This window comes from Oncorhynchus clarkii, chromosome 16 (genome assembly GCF_045791955.1).
Source record: "Oncorhynchus clarkii lewisi isolate Uvic-CL-2024 chromosome 16, UVic_Ocla_1.0, whole genome shotgun sequence".
Classification (NCBI taxonomy): domain Eukaryota; kingdom Metazoa; phylum Chordata; class Actinopteri; order Salmoniformes; family Salmonidae; genus Oncorhynchus; species Oncorhynchus clarkii.
In genome coordinates, this window is record NC_092162.1 from 30,450,953 (window position 1) to 30,469,224 (window position 18,272).

At 39.7% G+C, this 18,272-nt stretch overlaps 1 protein-coding gene across 2 annotated transcripts in view; it reads left to right on the top strand.

Annotated features, from left to right (window-relative positions):
- The window catches only part of LOC139368308 (carboxypeptidase N, polypeptide 1), a 158,844-nt gene that overhangs the window by 95,871 nt on the left and 44,701 nt on the right, over positions 1–18,272 (top strand). For both annotated transcript variants that reach the window (XM_071107057.1, XM_071107056.1), the window contains exons 4-5: positions 11,283–11,459; positions 11,534–11,645. In XM_071107057.1, the coding sequence (XP_070963158.1) occupies positions 11,283–11,459; positions 11,534–11,645 (289 nt within the window). The remainder of the gene's footprint in view (positions 1–11,282; positions 11,460–11,533; positions 11,646–18,272) is intronic.

An 18,272-nucleotide genomic window follows, 5' to 3' on the forward strand; every position in this document is an offset into this window, starting at 1 on the left:
CAGAGGAAGGCCCTAAAAATTGTCAAAGACTCCAGTCACCCTAGTCATACAATGTTCTCTCTGCTACCGCATGGCAAGAGGTACCGGAGTGCCAAGTCTAGGTCCAAGAGGCTTCTAAACAGCTGCTACCCCCAACCCATAAGACTCCTGAACATCTAACCAAATGGCTACCCAGACTATTTGCATTGCCCCCCACCCCCTTCTTTTACGCTGCTGCTACTCTGTTATTATCTATGCCTAGTCACTTTAAGAACTCTACCTCGACTAACACTAACCGGTGCCCCTGCACACTGACTCTGTACCAAAACCCCCTGTATATAGCCTCGCTATTGTTATTTTACTGCTGCTCTTTAATTATTTGTTACTATTATTTGTATTAATTATTTTTATTAAAACTGTATTGTTTAAGGGCTTGTAGGTAAGGTCTACCTGTTGTATTCTGCGCATGTGACAAATAACATTTTATTTTATTTTATTTAAAGGAGCTCTTTAAACTTGACCCCAAAAAATCTGGGTCAGATGGTTTAGATTTCTTCTTTAAGGTTGTAGCCCCTATCATCACCATCTCTATCTCTGATTTTTTTAACCTGTCTCTCCTCTCTGGGGAAGTTCCCATTGCTTGGAAGGAAGACACGGTGCATCCTTTATTTAAAGGGGCAGATCCAGATGATATAAGCCCATTTCTATTTTGCCCTGTTTATCAAAAGTTTTGGAAAAACTAGTCCGTAATCAACTGACTGGCTTTCTTGATGTCTATAGTATTCTCTCTGGTATGCAATCTGGTTTCTGCTCAGGATATGGATGTGTCACTGCAACCTTAAAGGTCCTCAATGATGTCAACCATCATTTCCCCCCAGGAATGCTGTGCCATTGCCGTGCCTAGATTAGCAATGTAGGTGTGTGTAGCTGTCATTCAGTGCCATACAGGTTCGATTGTATCACTATCAGAATAAAATGATATGATACCATGGTTAAATGCAGCCAAGGGCAGGTCAAAGCTAAGAGACAGTGAGTTCAGTTACTGCCATTTACATTTGTATCACAGTAACTTTTTGCAGTTACTGCTAATGTGACCCCCATTTTCTCAAACAGAATATAATAGCGACAGGATACTTGTTCATATGATTAAGCATGTATTTACTGTAGCAAAAAATGGCATGAACTAATAATCGACCAAAGAGCAGTTACTGCCTTTTGGCTTGGTAGGGCAGTATTGTTGTCTCTACCATCTTGCCTTTGTGCTGTTGTCTGTGCTAAATAATGTTTGCACAATATTTTGTGCTGCTACCATGTGCTGCTGCCATGTTGTGTTGCTACCATGTTGTTGTCATGTGGTGTTGCTACCATGTTGTGTTGTCATGTGTCGTTGCCTTGCTATGTTGCCTTAGGTCTCTCTTTATGTAGTGTAGTGTTTTGTCCTAAACCTTGTCCCCGTAGGAAGTCATTGTAAATAAGAATTTGTTCTTAACTGACTTGTCTAGTTAAATAAAATAAATCAAACCGATGATATTCCACCCAAACCGGCTCTCCAACCCTGTTCCTGCAGCTACCCAGTGCTTAATTTGGTAAGCCAAGTGAAATCTGTTTGGGAACATCGATAGTAACGTTTTCACAACAAAACATATTTAATTAAACTGTTGACAGGCCCTCTGAGTGCTGGAGAAAGAAATGAAGGATAGAGTGGAAGAGATGGAAATGCACAGGGTAAGATATTCTGTAGCTAAAAGTAATTTGTCAGCCTATTAATTATGAACATATAAAAATGCGGGAACGTGTACTGGAGCAATGAAGTGGTGACTCAGGGTACCGTACTAGACCACAAATTACCGCGGTGTAAGCTCACCATTTTTAAAGGAGAAACCACTTATGAACTGTAACTCAGTAAAATATTTGAAAATTGTAGCATATTGCGTTTAATTTTGTTCAGGATAATCCATGTCATAACAAGATGCCCAGTGCTTCAAGCCTCCTCCTCAACCCTCTCTCGCTCTCTACCTACCCCAGAATTTCTGTTGCATCTTGCGCCATAGGGTATACTTGTCTGTCCATCATGCATGTAAACAACTAGCACTGATTGGTGAAGTAGGGCAGGATTGAAACTGTGACAGTCAGTGCAGTGACAGCCAGGAGGAAAGGTGGAGGGATCAAAGGGTAGGACGGATGGATTCCGGAGTATAAATCCTTGATCATAAGAGAAGCAGCCAGGCACTCATGTGGATGGATCAATGGGTGGACTGGGGGCCTTTTAGTACCCCAAGCTGGGTATAGTTGGGGAAAGCAGGAAGTTAAGTAAGCAAGGACACAGAGATAAAAAGTAAATATCAAATACTAAAGGTGTGTTTTTAGTCTAGTTTTAAACATTGAGACTAAGTGGATTGACAGGCTGTCCATAAGGTTTGGTGCTCTGTAGGAGAAGGGACGCCAGCTTTGTTTTTTGTATTTGCAAAATGGCAAGAAGGCTGGTGTGCAGTTGTATTGGCATGTCTTTAAGGTATTTAGGAGCTTGCCCGTGTAAAGCTTTGTATGTTTTGTATTGGAGACTGTTCAAACTTTTTTGTTTCCTGGTCGGCAGCATTTTGTACGAGTTGGAGATGTTTCAGATTGGTAGCGTTACAACCTGATAGAAGAGCCTTATAGTAGTCTAGATAGGATGTAATAAAGGCATGGATTCATTTGTCTGCATCAGTAAATAAAAGTAAGATTAAAAAGTCCCCATCAAAATCCATCAGACTTTTTTTTGCATGGGCTGCGTCTCAGTCCTCCGCATCCGCCAATGGCGGCCTTCTGCATCTACGGTGGAAGGTAGCAGAATTTAGCTGTGTTTGTCAGAACAAAATCTGTATTCTCGCTGCCTTTTGGCTTACAAACTAATATGACAACTTAATGGAAAGATTAGACTCTCACAAACACGATGGTGTTTTCCGTTTTACTTTACAACCCCCACAAGCGTCACAGAACTCATCTGAAGTCGGTAACACCAATCTGCCAACTTCTGTCTGTAGCGTCCAAACAGTTTGTGTGTTACACACTATGACCTCTCTATGGAAAGGAGAGACTCTCAAGAACATGTACATCTCTAGGACGCCCAGAAGCCTTGCAAGACTCGTCTGAAGGTAGTTTAAAAACAAATGTATATATTTTATATATTTTTAGACCTAAAAGAGTCCTAAAATTCCAAATCAAATGGCTAAATAATCCTTGGTATGACCATCTTAAAACAATTCCATTTGTTAGTTTAGTAGAACCCCTCCACTCCTTCGGTATTAAATAAAAAGGCTGCACTGGTTGTGTTCTTTATGTGGGTATTGATGGAGATTAATTTAAATTAATTTAGATTTGATAGACCATACATGTTAAATCGATTTTTTTTCTCATCTTTCCTACATAAATCCTCCATATTCCTGAACAAAACTGTGAACACAGTCTATTTTTTTACATTGGATAAGCGTAGCGATAACGTAGTAATAAATACATCGTACACTGCAGTTAAGGAACAATGGGAAAGCAATTCTGCTTTGAAAGTTCATTTAAAGAATTTGAGGTTAGGATAGCCTAAATGTTTTAAAGTTTGTATTGTAGCACATGCAAATGGGTTATAGTTCAAAAAGTATACATAGCTTGCATACAGATTTTTGCAACTATCTAAATTGGGTCAGTTTGCACAGTTTGCACAAATGTGATTTGGTGTTGATAGCTTCAATAGTTCAAAAGGAGACTTTTCTAGAATTGTTGATGTTTGTCTATTGAATTGTATGACCCTTTTTATTGCCATTGAAAAGCTTTGGTATTCATTTTAAATATTGTTGTCCCCCCAAATTCTCAAGCAGTCTAAGTTGGGGCGATCTGCACATTTAAATGTTGGTTTTGTGTTCATAGCTAAAAAGACAATCAAATAATATCAGGGGAAGAAATTGACATTTCCTGAAGTAAATGTGCATGCTTGCAAGACAAACTATTTATCGTTGTGAAATAATAGTAGTAGTGGTATTGGTAGTGACGGCAACCTAAGTGTTTCCACAAATGTCTTGCCAAACTATAGTTTTGGCAAGTCGGTTAGAACATCTACTTTGTAAGTAATTTTTCCAACAATTGTTTGCAGACAGATTATTTCACTTATAATTCAGTGTCACAATTCCAATGGGTCAGAAGTTTACATACACTAAGTTGACTGTGCCTTTAAACAGCTTGGAAAATTCCAGAAAATGATATCATGGCTTTAGAAGCTTCTGATAGGCCAATTGACATCAGTTGAGTCAATTGGAGGTGTACCTGTGGATGTATTTCCACTTGGATTCGACGTGCGGTAGCAGAGCGAACACTTTATGACTAGGGTGGCTGAAGTCTTTGCCTACCACTGACACCGCCTGGTATAGAGGTCCTGGATGGCAGGAAGCTTGGCCCCAGTGATGTACTGGGCTGTACGCACTATCCTCTGTGATGCCTTGCGATCGGAGGCCGAGCAGTTACCATACCAGGCAGTGATCTAACCAGTCAGGATGATCTTGATGGTGCAGCTGTAGAACCTTTTGAAGAACTGGGGTCCCATGACAAATTTTTTCAGTCTCCTGAGGGGGAATAGCTTTTGTCGTGCCCTCTTCACAACTCTCTTAGTGTGATTGGACCATGTTAGTTTGTTGGTGATGTGGACACCAAGGAACTTGAAGCTCTCAACCTGCTCCACTACAGCCCTATCGTTGAGAATGGGGGGTGCTCTGTCCTCCTTTTCCTGTAGTCCACAATCATCTCCTTAGTCTTGATCACATTGAGGGAGAGGTTGTTGTCCTGGCCCCACACGGCCAGGTCTCTGACCTCCTCCCTATATGCGGTCTCGTCGTTGGTGATCAGGCCTACCACTGTTGTGTCATTGGCAAACTTAATGATGGTGTTGGAGTTGTACCTGGCCGTGCAGTCAAGGGTGACCAGGGAGGGAACTGAGCAAGCACCCTTGAGGAGCACCCGTGTTGAGGATCAGAGTGGCATATGTGTTGTTACCTACCCTTACCACCAGTTGCAGAGGGATCCAGTTGCAGAGGGAGTTGAGGTGTTTAGTCCCAGGGTCCTTAGCTTGGTGAGGAGGTTTGTGGGCACTATGGTGTTGAACTCTGAGCTGTAGTCAATTCTCACATAGGTCTTCCTTTTGTCCAGGTGGGAAAGGGCAGTGTGGAGTGAAATAAAGATTGCATCATCTGTGTATCTGTTGAGGCGGTATGCAAATTGGAGGGTGTTTCTGGGATAATGGCGTTGATGTGAGCCATGACCTGCCTTTCAAAGCACTTCATGGCTACAGATGTGAGTGCTACGGGTCGGTAATCATTTAGGCAGGTTACCTTAGTGTTCTTAGCCACAGGGACTATGGTGGTTTGCTTGAAACATGTTGACCCGCCCTCTGTGAGTATCTCTATAAATTACAGGACTTGCTAACAGATGGCGGATCAAGTTTCTTCGGGGTGCGGCCATGCCATGAGGAACGAATGACCTAACTCTCCTTGGAAACCAAACTCCTATCGACAAAACACTTATGTACTTTTCCTATCCTACTCAGACAGAAGCAATCATCCCAGAAATTATCCTGTGAAACTCACTGTTTGCATTAAAGACTAAATGACTGAATTCGCAATCCATCCCTGCTGGGATCAGAGGAAGAATTTACTGCTTAGAAGAGCTCTCACAGACTTTGCTTTCCCGGACAACACTGCCTTTTTCCCGGCTCTATCATGGCTTCATCCCATCCAAACGTAATCCAACTGGGCAGGCAACATCGACATACAAGTAATATTACCCTGTAACATTTTTCATTTCCTCTTTCAATTTGTAAGATCATATCATTCAAAAACATCCTGTGAATGTACAATTGTATTTGTATTTATTAGTGATCACTCCTCCTGGGGTCCAAATATATTAAAGCACTTATATTACAAAAAAACTAAAGATAAAACAGTACATCATATAACATTATTACACCACTACATATCTACAATACAAAATGTTCAACACCACCAGACAACAATATCACAATGTATGCGTATACATCTGTCTGTACCTTTGTGTGTCTCTTCACAGTCCCCATTGTTCCATAAGGTGTATTTTTTAACGTTAAAAAAAATCTGATTCTACTGCTTGCATCAGTTACCTGATTTGGAATAGAGTTCCATGTAGTCATGTCTCTATCTAGTACTGTGCGCCTCCCATAGTCTGTTCTGGACTTGGGGACTGTGAAGAGACCTCTGGTGGCATGTCTTGTGGGGTATGCATGGGTGTCCGAGCTGTGTGCAAGTACTTCAAACAGACAGCTCGGTACATTCAGCTTATCAACACCTCTTAAAAAAACAAGTAGTGATGAAGTCTATCTCTCTTCCACTTTGAGCCATGACAGATTGACATGCATGTCTGCAATTTTACTAAGTCCCTCTTTGTGGCTCCTGAACACACTACTGAACAGTAGTCTAGGTGCGACAAAACTAGGACCTGTAGAACCTGCCTTGTCGATAGTGTTAAGAGGGCAGAGCAGCGCTTTATTATGGACAGATTTCTCCCCATCTTAGCTACTGTTGTATCAATATGTTTTGACCATGACAGTTTACATTACAGGGTTACCCTAAACAGTTTAGTCACCTCAACTTGCTCAATTTCCACATTATTCATTACAATATTTAGTTGAGGTTTAGGGTTTAGTGAATGATTTGACCCAAGTGCAATGCTTTAAGTTTTGTATTTTGGTTGAGTACAGCAGCCATTCATATTTAATACTCTCGCCTGAATAACTGTGTTGTATCCCATTGTACCCTGCCTTTGTATGGTATCTTTGAACTACCTATTTAGTAAATAAAACCTTGAATTAATTATTTGTGAAACTGAAGCCATTTGCGAGTGACTGGGTTTTTACAGCTCCAGAGCTTATCGGCTATTCAGAATGAGAATACAATCAAATCTAATGTGATTATATTGTTAATATAGTAATTCATGGTATAACGGTTAATTATAACTACTGATATAGTTAATTCAAGAGTTTCTCTATATCCAACCCTTAATACATAGTAATGCCCCTCTTAAGATGACTACTCCTGGCTAGCGTTTCCATCCCAGAGCAAGCACCAATTTAGCTTGAAGGTAGCTCGGCCAGGACTCCTGTGCTACCACCGAAGCATACTCCTGGGCTACAATATCGCCCTACCAGGTACAACCCCAAATTAGAGGTCTAACGATTAATCGCAATGGCCGATTAATTTGGGACGATTTCAAGTTTTCATAACAATCGGAAATCGGTAAACACGGGCACCCTCATAGATGTCATCTTAACTAATTCGCCCTCCAAATACACCTCTGCTGTTTTCAATCAAGATCTCAGCGATCACTGCCTCATTGCCTGCATCCGTAATGGGTCTGCGAACAAACGACCACCCCTCATCACTGTCAAACGCTCCCTGAAACACTTCTGCGAGCAGGCCTTTCTAATCGACCTGGCCGGGGTATCCTGGAATGACAATGACCTCATCCCGTCAGTAGATGATGCCTGGCTATTCTTTAAAAGTGCCTTCCTCACCATCTTAAATAAGCATGCCCCTCTCAAAAAATGTAGAACTAGGAATAGATATAGTCCTTGGTTCACGCCAGACCAAAAACATCCTGTGGCGTTCTGCATTAGCATCGAATAGCCCCTGTGATATGCAACTTTTCAGGGAAGTTAGGAACAAATATACACAGGAGGTTAGAAAAGCTAAGGCAAGCTTTTTCAAACAGAAATTTGCATCCTGTAGTACTAACTCAAAAAAGTTATGGGACACTAAAGTCCATGGATAATAAGAGCACCTCCTCCCCATACTGGTAATTGATTATTTATTTTGCTCCTTTGCACCCCAGTATATCTACCATTCCAGTGTTTAATTGCTATATTGTATTTACTTCGCCACCATGGCCTATTTATTTCCTTAACTTAACCTCATTTGCACTCACTGTATATAGACTTTTTGTTTTCTTTTGTTCTACTGTATTATTGACTGTTTTGTTTATTCCATATGTAACTCTGTATGTGTCAAATTGCTACGCTTTATCTTGGCCAGGTCACAGTTGCAAATGAGAACTTGTTCTCAACTAGCCTACCTGGTTAAATAAAGGTGAAATAAAATAAAAAATAAATTAGATTAATTTGGTTAGGATAACAACATTAATCAAATAAATCAAATCAATACTTGTTTTCAGTAATTAATCAGTAAATGATCTTTAATATAAATTAGCCTAAAGTCACAACAAACCAAATCAACATTTTTGAGGTAAACAGGTAAAAAAAATGCGATTTTACTTGTTTTTTTATTTCAGTGATTTGTTTTCCTCATCCTTGTTGTGTAGTATAGGGCTCTGAAAAAAACATGAACAAATGCTCCAAAAAATAATTTTATTTAAAAAAATCTCTTAGTAGTGCTGTGTAATTAAGCAAAAGTTTATTTTTGTTTTTTAAATAACTAATTGACCGATGTTGTTTCACTTATAAGCTCAATTTTCCATTTCTTTAGAGATTTCTCTCTAGGACATGTCAAGCAACTGCCCCTAAAAAATAACTTCTCATTTAGAAAACAGCCTCATCAATATGTGTCAAACACTTGGTCTACCTTCAAAATTTGCTACAAAGTGTAAATAGGATAACTTTGGTCATGTCAGTCTCATCCAAAACAGAATTTAGTGAGACCTGTGTCATTACTGCATCACAATGTAAATTAAGGTTGGGTTTGTTTCAATCCTTCCCACATGCCTACATCTGGCATTACACAAGTAATCATCAATTCAGAGTGCAGCTGCACACGCCCCAACCATAATGCCCGTGGTAAATTTGATTGACTTTGGGCTAGTTAAGACGAACGGTTAATTATGTTAAAATTTCAATAGCTCCAAATTTACTTGACCTAAAAATTCCCGCACAAATATTGAAAGCATTTAATGGAAAAACTAAAAGGTGTGCAACATGAAAATATTGTCTAATTTTCATTGTGTAATTTATTGACAATCCCTAACTAGCCCCAGAGATAGAATATCCAAAGTCAAACCAATATCTCCACGGTCGCACACCAGCTGGCTGAAGCTAAGTGTCGAAATAATTTCCACCTGCAAACACACACGAGACACCCACATTGAACCACTCTCCAAAACCAACTCATGTTTGAATTCGGTCATGGCCACTAGCAAATATGAAATGAGGCCAAATCAGCAAACGTGGTAATTAACTACAATTACCTATTCTTGTTGGTTCTTACCTGGGCAAGCCTGTGGGGCTGGCAGATACACGGAGAGGAAAAGTGATAGAGACACGAGAGATCTAAAGAACAGTTGCTTAGGTATCTCTACCTGACAATACATCTAATTGATTGATAGCTGTTAGCAGTCTTAAAAGTATGCCTTATCTACTTTGAAGAACTACTGAAATAGTGATTTTTGTCAGACAGCAGGCAGCTAACCAGCTAGGCTAGACTCTTTAGGTTCTACTAAGCTAACATATTGAATTGTTTTAAGATGGTCATACCAAGGATCATTTAGCTATTTGATTTAGAATTTTAGAACCCCTTAAACTGACCGATTTTGATGTAGATGTTTTAATATGCTAATTAGATTTCCACAGGGGCGTGGACATCAACTATATGTGGTTAAAAAAGCAAACCTCTCCTTTAAAGTTTTCCTTTGAAGACCAAGGAGCTTTTATGAAAATGTATAATGGTTGATGTTTAAATAGCACAAATGGTATCAACAATCTTTTGCTAATTTAACTTCTTGATTCTACTTGAGACGCATATGTCTCAAGTAGGCACCTGGAAATGCAAATGCACTTTAAACTCAAACCTTGATCAAAATTCACAAGCAGGGTATTGAATTAAAGCTACACTCGTTGTGAACCTAGCCAACAAGTCAGATTTTTAAAATGCTTTTCGGCGAAAGCATGAGAAGGTATTATCTGATAGCATGCACCACCTGAAAATGCCTGAATGCGACGTAAACAAAGACTCTGCTTATCCGACGCAGCACAAAACGCAGAAATAAAATATAAAACATTCATTACCTTTGACGAGCTTCTTTCTTGGCACTCCTATATGCCCCATAAACATCACTATTGGGTCTTTTTTTCGTTTAAATCGGTCCATATATACCCAAAATAGCTTTCTATGGAAGCTGTGTCATTCAGAAAAAAACATCGTTTTTTAACGCTGCATCATTTTTTTAAATTAAAAAAGTTGACGATAAACTTTCACAAAACACTTCGAAATCCTTTTGTAATCCAACTTTAGGTATTAGTAAACGTTTATAATCTATCAAAATGATTACAGGGCGATGTATATTCAATAGTTCCTCATCTGCAAATCATTGGCTGCCATTGTCCACATTTACAGCGTCCTGGTGGAGACTGGAAGAAACGGATGCCAGATACTTGGATTTTCCAACAAAAAATTAAATTGAAAATGACGACAATTTCGACATCGTGTGAAATTTGTATGAATTGCATGCAGGTCGATATTAAATTTTGTCCTCTTTTAACAACCCATGAAAGTGACTTATGGAAATTATTTTTAGCTTTCAGAGAGCAGTTTTTCTTGCGTTTTTCAATGAAACACACGATCTGTTATAGTCACAGCCGTGATTTAACCAGTTTTAGAAACTTCAGAGTGTTTTCTATCCACACATACTAATCATATGCATATACTATATTCCTGGCATGAGTAGCAGGACGCTGAAAAGTTGCGCGATTTTTAACAGAATGTTCGAAAAAGGAGGGGGTAAGTAAGAGTTAAAATGGTTAAAGTTGAAAAAATATAGAAATGGTATCAAAAAGCTGTATACAGCCTATTCCAGACCGGTCTGCACATTTTAAAGTTTGAATGATGTTTCTAGCTTAAACGGTTGAAGGATAATTAGTGGACATGTTTACCATTCAACTCTATGGCCTTTGAAATGCAATGGGATTAATGCATTATGGTTTTAGTGTGAAAAGTACTAGCAAAAATGTTATTTTTCAAGCCCATTGACCAGTGGCAATCTAGACGTTTTAGAGCTTTTGTTAGTTTTACAGTTTTGGCTCTACAGTTTCCAGAGGAAAGTGAATAATAATAAGTATGAACGATTTCTAAAGTTGCTCTTGATTTCAGCAAGCACACCTTGTAATAAAGTAAATACAACTAAAAAGAAAATAATCTTACCCTAACCAAGTGTTTTTTCAATACCTTGTTTGAGTGCTGAGTGTTAAATTGTCTGATACAAGCTAAGTATACTTTAAAAAAAAATTATACTCTCTCATTGGCCTCCTACAGGTTGAACTGGAGACACTGGCAGTGATAAAGTGGATGCAGAACTATAACTTTGTTCTGTCTGCTAACCTGCATGGTGGGGCAGTGGTGGCCAACTACCCCTTTGACAAGTCAAGAGACCCCCGAATCAGAGGCAAGACTACATACGCCACAACCCCAGATGACAAGATATTCAAAAAGGTACAGGTGCATTAAAAAAAAAGCTCAGTCAGATTATAGCACATGTTGAAACATGTGTCTTTGTGTACTTACAGTTGGCCAGGACGTATTCGTATGCCCATAGTTGGATGCATAAGGGGTGGAACTGTGGAGATTTTTTTGATGAAGGGATCACCAATGGAGCCAGTTGGTATTCTCTGTCCAAAGGTGAGTAAAGGTCCTGCATTGATATTTGGATGAACTCAGATCAAAGTGTGATGACCAAAGTATGAAAAATGACGGTTGCTGGTACATTGATAACATTTGATCATAAAGTTACTGGCTTTTAGTGATGGGATGTTAGGATCTTTTGACTCATTTCGTTCTTTAGATTCAGTAATGCCGAGAGCATGCAGGACCACCCCCTACCGGTGAATGATTATCTAAAAACTTGAAAGAATCATGATTCTACAAGCCTCTTGTTCACAATGGGGGGCATATTGGAGCTGTCATTTATGACTGAGACGGATAAAATTGTGCTTCAAACAATGTACATTTGTGACTCACAACTTGAATTCGGTCTTATGTAGCAAAATTTTAAGTTCTGTTTTTTACATTGGATAAAATGAAAGACTCAGAGCTACAAAATGGTATATCATACAATCCATTTGAGGAAGCAATGGGAAAGTAATTCTGCTTTAAAAGTTGACCAACTTGTAAATTCGCTTTGACAAAAGTCTTTCAATGTTTTGGTACTAGTATTGGAGAGCCCTTTGTCTACGCCCATTCAGCATTGTTCACACCCTCTTAAGCCTTAGCCCCACCCATCTCTTTAAGGGTTGACCAAGCGTGCTGTACTAACTTGCCAGTTACTTGCAGACATTTGAGGGAGGACAGCTCACTAAACATTACTCGCCCTAGCAGAGCTGGTTAGGCTGTTATGTTATCCAGAGCGTTGGTGACTGCAACTGTGCTGTCAGATTGTCCGTAAATGCAGAGCATTTCGCGTTCAGAGTGTACACCGGACTCTCTGGCCAATAAATAGGGTTGATCCGAAAGCTCTGACCTCACAATGACATGTCATGCTTTAGAAGCTTCTGATAGGCTAATTGACATAATTTGAGTCAATTGGAGGTGTACCTGTGGATGTATTTCAAGGCCTACCTTCAAACTCAGTGCCTCCATGCTTGACATCATGGGAAAATTAAAAGAAATCAGCCAAGACCTCAGAAAAAATTGGTAGACCTCCACAAGTCTGGTTCATCATTGGGAGCAATTTCCAAACGCCTGAAGGTACCACGTTCATCTGTACAAACAATAGTACGTAAGTATAAACATCATGAGACCACTCAACCGTCATAACACTCAGGAAGGAGACGCGTTCTGTCTCCTAGAGATGAACATACTTTGGTGCGAAAAGTGCAAATCAATCCCATAACAGCAAAGGACCTTGTGAAGATGCTGGAGGAAACAGGTACAAAAGTATCTATATCCACAGTAAAACGAGTCCTATATCCTGTTATGGCTGCGATCCCCGTACAGGGACCAACATCAGAGGAAATTTCAGAGTGACAACTAAAAATACAACTTCGTAACATTAAACATTCTTGAAAATGCAAGTGTCTTACACCCTTCAAAAGATTAGAATCTTGGTAATCAAACTACGTTTTCCAATTTAAAATAGCTATTACAGAGAACAAATCCCATGCTTTTGTTTGAGAAGAGCAATCAACATCAAACATTTTCCGCCATGACAGTATTTACACATTCACATCTGAAGGTAAAATTATGACTTACATTCTGATATCTTGCTCTTATTTCTCTTCCTGAGGGTCCCAGTGATAAAATGAAGTGCCGTTTTCTTTGATAAAATCAATTTTTATAGCCTAAATCTAAACATTTTGTAAACCGTTTGTGCCGTGAATTCCATCTCTATCCATTTTTTACGTAGCATTCGACGTAAACAATCGTTTATCTAGTCATGGTCGGTTTCAGTGCATTCCTCTGGATGTTTGCAACACAGCCAAAATCATTGGGTTTTTTTGCGGGGAGTATTGACCAACGTGAACTGATTTGAAGACAAAGAGCAATGACTACCTTACGCACCAATAATTTTAGCAACGCTTCATTGATTGACTATATTTCTGCCCAATGACCACTGATCTTCTTGAAATCTAGCTGAGTAGATAGCCAATGAGCTGAGGTAAACGGCAGTATGTAATGGTTTGGGGTTGGACCACAATTCCTAGTTTGTCATCGCACGCGCAGGGAACTCCATTCTCGCCTTGACGATCAGAGGAGTTGCTGTAAGGCTTTTTACGCGCAGCTGTATTTCGGAAAGTTGTAATTTCAACGATTTCACTGAAGATGTCATGGCGAATAAATCAGGTAAAGCGAAGTCTAAAGTGAAAAAGTAAAAGTGAGACAGATTTTTTGTTTGAGGAATCTTGGAGTGTTATGATTCAAACGAACTGAGGAGCTGTTTCTGCAAGGACAGGACGTACTTCTGGACGGGTAAGTGCTAATGCCGTTTTTATGAAGAGAAAAAAAATAATATATATATATATACACAATACACATATACACGAAAGTATTCGACCCCTTGAACTTTGCGACCTTTTGCCACATTTCAGGCTTCAAACATAAAGATATATAACTGTATTTTTTTGTGAAGAATCAACAAGTGGGACACAATCATGAAGTGGAACGACATTTAAAACTTTTTTAACAAATCAAAAACTGAAAAATTGGGCGTGCAAAATTATTCAGCCCCTTTACTTTCAGTGCAGCAAACTCTCTCTGAATGATCCAATGTTGACCTAAATGACTAATGATGATAAATACAATCCACCTGTGTGTAATCAAGTCTCCGTATAAATGCACCTGCACTGTGATAGTCTCAGAGGTGCGCAGAGAGCATCATGAAGAACAAGGAACACACCAGGCAGGTCCGAGATACTGTTGTGAAGAAGTTTAAAGTCGGATTTGGATACAAAAATATTTCCCAAGCTTTAAACATCCCAAGGAGCACTGTGCAAGCGATAATATTGAAATGGAAGGAGTATCAGACCACTGCAAATCTACCAAGACCTGGCCGTCCCTCTAAACTTTCAGCTCATACAAGGAGAAGACTGATCAGAGATGCAGCCAAGAGGCCCATGATCACTCTGGATGAACTGCAGAGATCTACAGCTGAGGTGGGAGACTCTGTCCATAGGACAACAATCAGTCGTATATTGCACAAATCTGGCCTTTATGGAAGAGTGGCAAGAAGAAAGCCATTTCTTAAAGATATCCATAAAAAGTGTTGTTTAAAGTTTGCCACAAGCCACCTGGGAGACACACCAAACATGTGGAAGAAGGTGCTCTGGTCAGATGAAACCAAAATGTAACTTTTTGGCAACATTGTAAAACGTTATGTTTGGCGTAAAAGCAACACAGCTCATCACCCTGAACACACCATCCCCACTGTCAAACATGGTGGTGGCAGCATCATGGTTTGGGCCTGCTTTTCTTCAGCAGGGACAGGGAAGATGGTTAAAATTTATGGGAAGATGGATGGAGCCAAATGCATGACCATTCTGGAAGAAAACCTGATGGAGTCTGCAAAAGACCTGAGACTGGGACGGAGATTTGTCTTCCAACAAGACAATGATCCAAAACATAAAGCAAAATCTACAATGGAATGGTTCAAAAATAAACATATCCAGGTGTTAGAATGGCAAAGTCAAAGTCCAGACCTGAATCCAATCGAGAATCTGTGGAAAGAACTGAAAACTGCTGTTCACAAATGCTCTCCATCCAACCTCACTGAGCTCGAGCTGTTTTGCAAGGAGGAATGGGAAAAAAATTCAGTCTCTCGATGTGCAAAACTGATAGAGACATACCCCAAGCGACTTACAGCTGTAATCGCAGCAAAAGGTGGCGCTACAAAGTATTAACTTAAGGGGGCTGAATAATTTTGCACGCCCAATTTTTCAGTTTTTGATTTGTTAAAAAAGTTTGAAATATCCAATAAATGTCGTTCCACTTCATGATTGTGTCCCACTTGTTGTTGATTCTTCACAAAAAAATACAGTTTTATATCTTTATGTTTGAAGCCTGAAATGTGGCAAAAGGTCCCAAAGTTTAAGGGGGCCGAATACTTTCGCAATGCACTGTATAAAAGCCCCTTGGACATTCTCACAGCTAAATTATTAACCACGTTGTTAGCAGGAAAATATATTTTGGTCGTGCCTTGAACCTCGCACGCCCACCACTGTTTCAGTGGATACAGCTGGAGAACTGCAAGGCAATCCCATTGTGGGGCACAATGGGATTGCCTTGCAGTTCTCCAGCTGTATCCACTGAAACAGTGGTGGGCGTGCGAGGTTCAAGGCACGAGGGCTGGGGGCACGGGATGGGTTGCAGAGTCACGAACAGAAGACGGACCTAACCCATGGGGAAGGGAGGAGGAGGGGTGAGGGGGGTGGACCCCCACCCTGACCCACTGGGTAGCACAAAGCAACACTTTAAGTGGCATTGCGCTAATAATGGCACTGACTAGGGAAACGTTCCCTCTGTTCTTATAACCAGTCCGCCGTTCAAACTAAAACAATGTAACTAATAATGGTGTGAAAAATGCCACTTAGGGGGGGGGGGGGGGGGGGGGGGGGGGGCAGATATTATTAAATATTAAAGCATTAGACCTCTCATTAAAGGCTTTACTCAAATGTTTAACTTAAATCCGAACTGGATTTAATGAAAATTACATGAAAAGCACACATTTGTAAATCCGGAACTCTAAAAGTAATTGGATACCTTACAAAAACTAGATATAAATTATTTGTGACATTGTGGTTACAATAAAGAATGTAAACAAGATGCTGTGTTTTTATTTACAGCAGTGATGGACAGCTGGTGGGATTTTGAAAACAGGATTTTAGAAAGTGAACCCCCCCCACCTGCAAAAAATGACATTGCGACCAAAGAGAACAGACAGAATGGACTTTGTTTTCATAAAGCCAGATTCTTTCTATGGTGCTACCCGTACCAGGGTTAGAACCGTAACCACAAGAGGACTTGAAAATGAGTGGGAGCTGAGAGATCACCAAATTAAAGGTTTTTTGGTTTAAGTCCATTTCTTAAAAAAAAAATTATATAGCCTATCATAGTGTAGGCATACTGTGTAATAAAATCAATAATTAAATAAAGGTTAAATAAAAATCTATTTTTTTAAATGATTGTTTACTAAAAATGTGGACTTTTTGCAGAGCATACAAACATGCCAACAACGATCCGTGGAGATCAGTGGACAAAGGGCTGGAAAACGGGCCGCACTAAAAGAAATCGCACCTTCCGCCGTAAAGCCTTTTTGACATCTGACATGGTGGCTGGATTAACAAGAAGTTAAGCTTTATTTTTATGTATTACACTTGTGATTTCATAAGTTCAATATTTAATTTGAATTTGACGCTCTGCCATTTCACTGGATGTTGTCAAATCAATCCTGCTAAAGGGATTTGATTCCTAATAATTTTTTAATTGATCTACCATTTCTATCATAGACTACTGTAATCGAAGGGGGCTCAAGGTGGTACCTTTCTGCTCATCTGATGAATGTGCACATGGATCAGATTCAAACTTTGAAGACTGAGATCGAGTCATTGAAGGCAGACCAGCAGAAAGAGAAACATAATCAGAGGGCAGAGATACAGGCGACAGCTGATGTATTGGTCCAGAGCCATTCAGCATTGGTGGAATGACGCGTTGAAGAGGGCGAGGAATGAGATGGAGTCACAATCCTTTCCAGGCACACCTGTGAGCTCTGGAACTCCACCTCCGACAGGCAGAGTCAACATACCTGGCGAGTTCATCAGGTCGTCGGTTCACCCTGACATTTCCATTCCTCTTCTGACAACAGAACTTGACCAACTGCTCCCCGGGCACAGAAAGGGCCGTCCGGACCGTTATGCTGTTCTGCTAAAGCCTAATAAACAAATGCAGGTGGCTTATCTTCAAAATGATTTATTATCCAAATGTAAAAGCATATACGGTACAGTACTGTATTTCTTCATCAGCCTCTTTATGCTTTCGTTTAATAAAATAAGGACAAATATATTCTTTCAAAATGCCAATGTTTATATAGTTATGGATCCATAACAAATTACTATGGGAATAAATATCACTGAGTTGCAGAAATATTGGAGCAAAGTTGTCTAATGAAGATAAACAAATGGTTGCTTACTGGAAAAACCTCTTTCAAACACACACGGTCACGTTGTACAGCGCTGTTATGGCTATTAGCTGGGCTATTTTTGGGGCTTTATGGGCAGCACACAATTGGCCCAGCGTTTCTCTCTCTCTGAAAACAGAAATAAATGTTTTGGCCTTTCCAAATATTATTTTGGCCTTTATTCAGATTACAATCACTCACTTTCATTTAGTTTTTTAAACAAAATGACCTCCAAAATATCGTTTTATATTATGAAGTTGATGACACAGTCATATACCTACATAAACCTGAGTGACTCACTCATTCATGGCTTTGGATCAAAATAAATAAGTACCAACATTCTTTCTGATAGTCTTTAATAAAGAAATGTTTTGGTTATCCTGACCTGGACACCATGTATAGTATTATAATAGCCAATTGTGGTCTATTAGCAGGACAATATAAAACCGGGAGACCCATGAGGATGCTTTTGGTTTTAATTTAGAATCCTCCAATCCTCTATATGTAATTATTGGCGGAGAGTCACGTCATATTTTTCGATATACTGTTGGCCTACCGTAGGCGACACGATTCTCACTAGTGTTGAGTAACCTGCTGTTAAATGTGGCGTAGGTCTTATTTATGTAAAGAGCATATTGAAG